General features: G+C 29.9%; 1 protein-coding gene across 1 annotated transcript in view; it reads right to left on the bottom strand.

Annotated features, from left to right (window-relative positions):
* Positions 1-4,204: 4,204 nt before the first annotated feature.
* Positions 4,205-4,832, bottom strand: part of LOC117178512 — a 3,184-nt gene continuing 2,556 nt past the window's right edge. The window contains exon 2 of the mRNA XM_033369939.1: positions 4,205-4,673. Coding sequence (XP_033225830.1) covers positions 4,205-4,673 — 469 coding nt within the window. The remainder of the gene's footprint in view (positions 4,674-4,832) is intronic.

Here is a 4,832-nt window from a genome sequence, read left to right as displayed (position 1 = left end):
TCCATCTTTTCCCGTGTGGAAAAATGTTTTGGCGCTAACCTGGCCCAGATCAGATCGCCTGATCAAAAGTTCAACTTTTTTCTGGCTAGCCCCAGGCCAGAACGTCTGGCCAGCCTGTTGGTATAGGCTGGTCAGCCTATAGGTATGGGCTGGTCAGCCTCGATTTTTTGGCCGTCTAACATTTTGTGACACTTGACCGACTAAAACAGGTGGGTAAAGCTGGAAGTACCACTTTGTCCAAAGAACGTCAGATCTATGCCATAATTGAGGGCTCGTTTAAGGTAAATTTAATACCCAAAAGCCAAATTTTGGGCTCTGAATTAAAAAAAAATGTATGGTACTGCCAGCTTTACGTAAAGCAGGCAGTACCGTGGTACAAATATTGGTTATAGTCAATTTTTTCTTTTACGGGAGTTGAGGGCTCATTTAAGGCTCTTGCATGACCCCCGGTCAAATTTTTCAACAACAAGTCCTATCGTAAAAAAATATCTTAAAAAATAAATATGCACTAATCTTAAAAGTGAGTACATCAGAATTAAAGGCTCATTTTAGGCTGATAAACTGCACTAAATATGTACTAATTATAAAACTCAGTACATTAGAATTGAAGGCTCATTTTAGGTTCTCCTACGCCCTAAATTAAATTTTCCGAAACCATCCCTTAGCATAAAAAAACTACCCCTTACTCAAAAGTACTGATAAGTTGCACTAAAAATTCACTAGTCATAAAAGTGGGTACATCAGAATCAAAGGCGTATTGCAGGCTCTGCATCGTCCCCAAAAAATACTTTTCAAAACCATCTCTTAACATTGAAAAACTATCCCTAACCCAAAAGTGATAATATTGTACAAGAAAAAGTATTTATCTGTTTTAAATATTTTCTAGCCATCAAAAAACATGAAATCCTTTTCCAAAAAGCACCCCTAACACTCGAAAACTACCCCCTAAGGGAATGCAACATTAAACTGAGAATTAAGTCTATATCAGCAGTGTTTAATTTTCTTGACTCTCGCCTAAGCCTTGTGCGCAATATGCGGGAATTAAGGGCTTAATTTTGAGTAATTTCATATCCGTAAGCCAAATTTTGGGCTCTGCATTAAAAAAAAGTCATAGTACTGCCAGCTTTACATGAAGCTAGCAGTATCATGGTACAAATATTGGGTATATCAACTTTTTTCTTTCACAAGGATTCAGGGCTCATTTAAGGCTCTTGCATAACCCCCGGCGCAATTTTTCAAAAACAACCCCTTGCATTCCTTTACAGGGTAGTTTTCGAGTGATAGGGGTAGTTTTCAGAAGAGCGTTTTATGTTTTCTGAAGGCTAGAAAATATTACGGAATAATAAAACACTTTTTCGTGTACATTATCAGTACTTTCGTGTAAGGGCTAGTTTTCCAATTATTTTAAAACACCCTTTAACTTTTTCGTAAAATGTTTGAATTTGTTTGAATTTGTTTGCTCTTGACTAGTTCATCAGCGCCAAAACCTGGGCCAGACCAGACACTATCAAGGTGTTGAGAAAAAAGTCTTGCTTTGATAGTATTATATGAATTTCTTATTTTCTATCCTGTGAAAGACACTGTAACTTTTTCGAAATAGCCCCAAAAAAAATTTGCTGATCCAACTTGAGATTCTTTTTCAGGCCAGATCTTCCAGATCAAACTTACTATTGTTGATTTCGTCTAGCTGACCAGCGCCAAACCTGAGCCGGGCCAGTCTCTCAAGAGAAACAAAGTCTTGTTTTGATAGTGTGAATTTCTTATTTTCCATCATTTTGAACACCCTGTAACTTTTTTGAAATATGTCAAAAAAAATTTCTGATCGCCAGTCTTGGCATAGATAAAACTTTCCAGACTAGATGATCTAGAAAAATCAAGGCTTGGGCCAACCTTGTAACCAGACTGCCAGGAAACATTTTCACACGGATTTGGTAAAAAATCGAACAATTTTTTTAAGAATTGCTTTTTTCTTTTTGTTAAAAAAGCAATTATTTCTACTGAATATTTAACTATAATGTTTTTGAAAGAAAATAGACCGTTTTTAGTTTAAAATAAAACTATTTAATTTAAAGTTAAATTACGTTGTTGTAAACCCATATTTTTCGTTTGGAAATATATATTTTTAGGTAAAAATTCAACTATTTTTTTGTATAGAGAATTCGTATTTTTTGGTTGGACATTCATGTCTCTTGATAGAAATTTTATAATCTATGGTTAAAAATACACCTCGTTGGTTAAAAATTGATATTTTTAAATTAAAGATTCAACTATTTGGTTAAAAATTTGTCATTCTTTATTGCATTCAACTGTTTTTTGATTAAAAATTGAAATCTTTTTTATCCATTCTTTCGGAAAGATAATTAAATCGTCTTCTAAAAAATTCTCCTTTTTGGCTTGAGCGTATTCATTCAGACCTTGTCAAAATGTGCATTTGTTCACGAATATTATTTAAAACATTTAAAAAAGCAACTATTTTTAACTAATCGTAATCGTTCACCAATTTTTGTCATATTTTGTACAAACTCTGTGAATTTCAACAACTAATCATAGAAGATCACGTACAATGATAATTAAAAAAAAAATGTTATTGACGCAACACATTATTAATTATTAGATTATTATACTTAAGCTAAAATAAAAAACAAGCCGTTACGCGTAATGCTTGAAAGCCAAATAGCAAGAGATTTCAATTATTTAAATAATTGAAACGTTTTTACAAAAAATATCAAAAACAAAACTTGTCAAATAATTAATTAAATAATACATTTTCATGATAAACAAAGTGAAAAATTGTTAAAATAAATTACACATATACTAAAATACAAAATATTACTCTTAGCACTTATTATTTGTGTCATTAATTTCAAAAATACTAAATTTTTATGATTTCGTGGGAGGAAATGATGCGAATATAAATTGTTTGATAAATGAAAAATATGTTAAGAGAAAAAAATTATCTGTAGCATTCATTAACTCTATAATTTATCTTGACAAAAAGTAACTTTTATATATTTACTGAAATAATATTTATGTTTAAACAATTGCAATTCAATGTAAAAATACTTGAAAACTTATGTCTGATAACAGGCACATTTCCCTCCACTTTTCTTAAATTGAGCTTATCTTATAATAAAGCTTTTTTACAAAATCTTAAAACATATTATGTGAACCAATTTTTAAAAACAATGTTTTTTTTCATTTTTTTTTCGTTTTTTCTCTTAAATGCGAACTGAATTAATAGGTTGCAATAGGAACAACATAAAATTTTTATTTAAAGTTAATTTTTTTAATTGTAAATAAATATAGGCAATCGTAATTATTAGGTTCTGCTTATATTTATTTGTAAATTAAAATTTTTCCCAGACGTAACAAAATAATTTTTTTCTTCTTACACATTCTTTACTGAATGATAAATCTATTACATAGAAACTTTAATAGTAAATCCAACAATTTAGTTGCAAATTTATGTATTCTTTGGTAAAGTAAATAATTCTTTAGTTTTGTAAAAAAATTAATCTTCTTGGTTGAAATTTTAACTCCTGGGTAGAAAATTTAAGTACATTGTTAACAATTAGCTTCATTATTTGAAGATTCAAATAGGTGAATCTTCAAATAATGAAACGAATTTTTAACAATGTATTTCAATTTTCTCCCGAGCAGTTTATATTGTGATCAAGAAGATCTTTATCAAAAATTCAATTACTCGCCTAAATGGTACACTACTTAGTTATAAACTCATTCAATTATTTGATCATTCATTTCGTTGGTTTGCATTTTTATTTTATTTATTTTTTGAAAAGTCAATTGCTTTGTTGAAAATTTTTCCTTTTGGATTGAAAATTAGTGTCTTCTAAAATACTCATCGTTTTGGCTTCGAAATTGAATTTTTCGATTGAAAATTGAACTGTTTTTAGTTGAAATTAAATCTTTTATGTTTAAAAATTTGTTCAAATTATACTATTTTTTATTTAAAAATTCATTATTTTGGTGGAATATTCAACTCTTCAGTTAAAAAAAGCCCTTTTTTGCTTCCAAGGTCAACTATGTGATTTTAAATGCAATCCTTTGCACTAAAATTAATTTATTTGTTTGAAAGTAAAAAAATTTATTATATGTTTATATATCTTGTATTTTATTTTAGACGTTTATAAAATAATATCGAAAAACAAAATTTTTACAAATTTACAAATTTTTGTTATTAATATTATACATGTATTACAGTGTGGGGTGGATCTCGTGGAGCGTGTGAATAGTGTGAAGGATGTGGATGTACAAATAGTTTGTCTGAACCGGGTGAATAATGCAATGTTTGAATTTGTGGATGATACTGTAGTAGTGGATAGTAATATGGATGTTGAATAAATTGATTCGCGTTATATAATTTTTCACCAATTATGATCTTAATCCAAAGATAATATTCGTTCTGATCATTTACTCGTATAAAAACATCAGGCAGAGGTGGACCTGGTAGATCGGTTCCAGCAAAAATAAGAACACCAAGAAGTCTACCCTCTGCAACTAACGCAGAACCACTATCCTCATGGGTACAGCCTTTTACTCTATGCTCATCAAAAGTACAGAAATTCTTTTTAGTAATTGTGTAACCAATCTTTGCTAGCATATTGCCACACATCTTCTCGCTAAATATTGGTATTTCCGTTTCTCGTAGTTTGCTGAAACCAGAGAGGAGACAAAGTTTTATATGATGAAAAAAACGAATTATTAGTTTTTAGTACGAGGGTAGTTCAATAAGTCCTTAGAATGAAGTATAAAAACAATTTTTTTTGGGTACATTTTTTTTTATTTTTCAACATAATCTCCTTGGAGCTCTA

Source organism: Belonocnema kinseyi, chromosome 8, assembly GCF_010883055.1.
Source record: "Belonocnema kinseyi isolate 2016_QV_RU_SX_M_011 chromosome 8, B_treatae_v1, whole genome shotgun sequence".
NCBI lineage: Eukaryota > Metazoa > Arthropoda > Insecta > Hymenoptera > Cynipidae > Belonocnema > Belonocnema kinseyi.
Note: the sequence above shows the minus strand (reverse complement) of the source record. Positions and strands in the feature narration are given on the sequence as shown.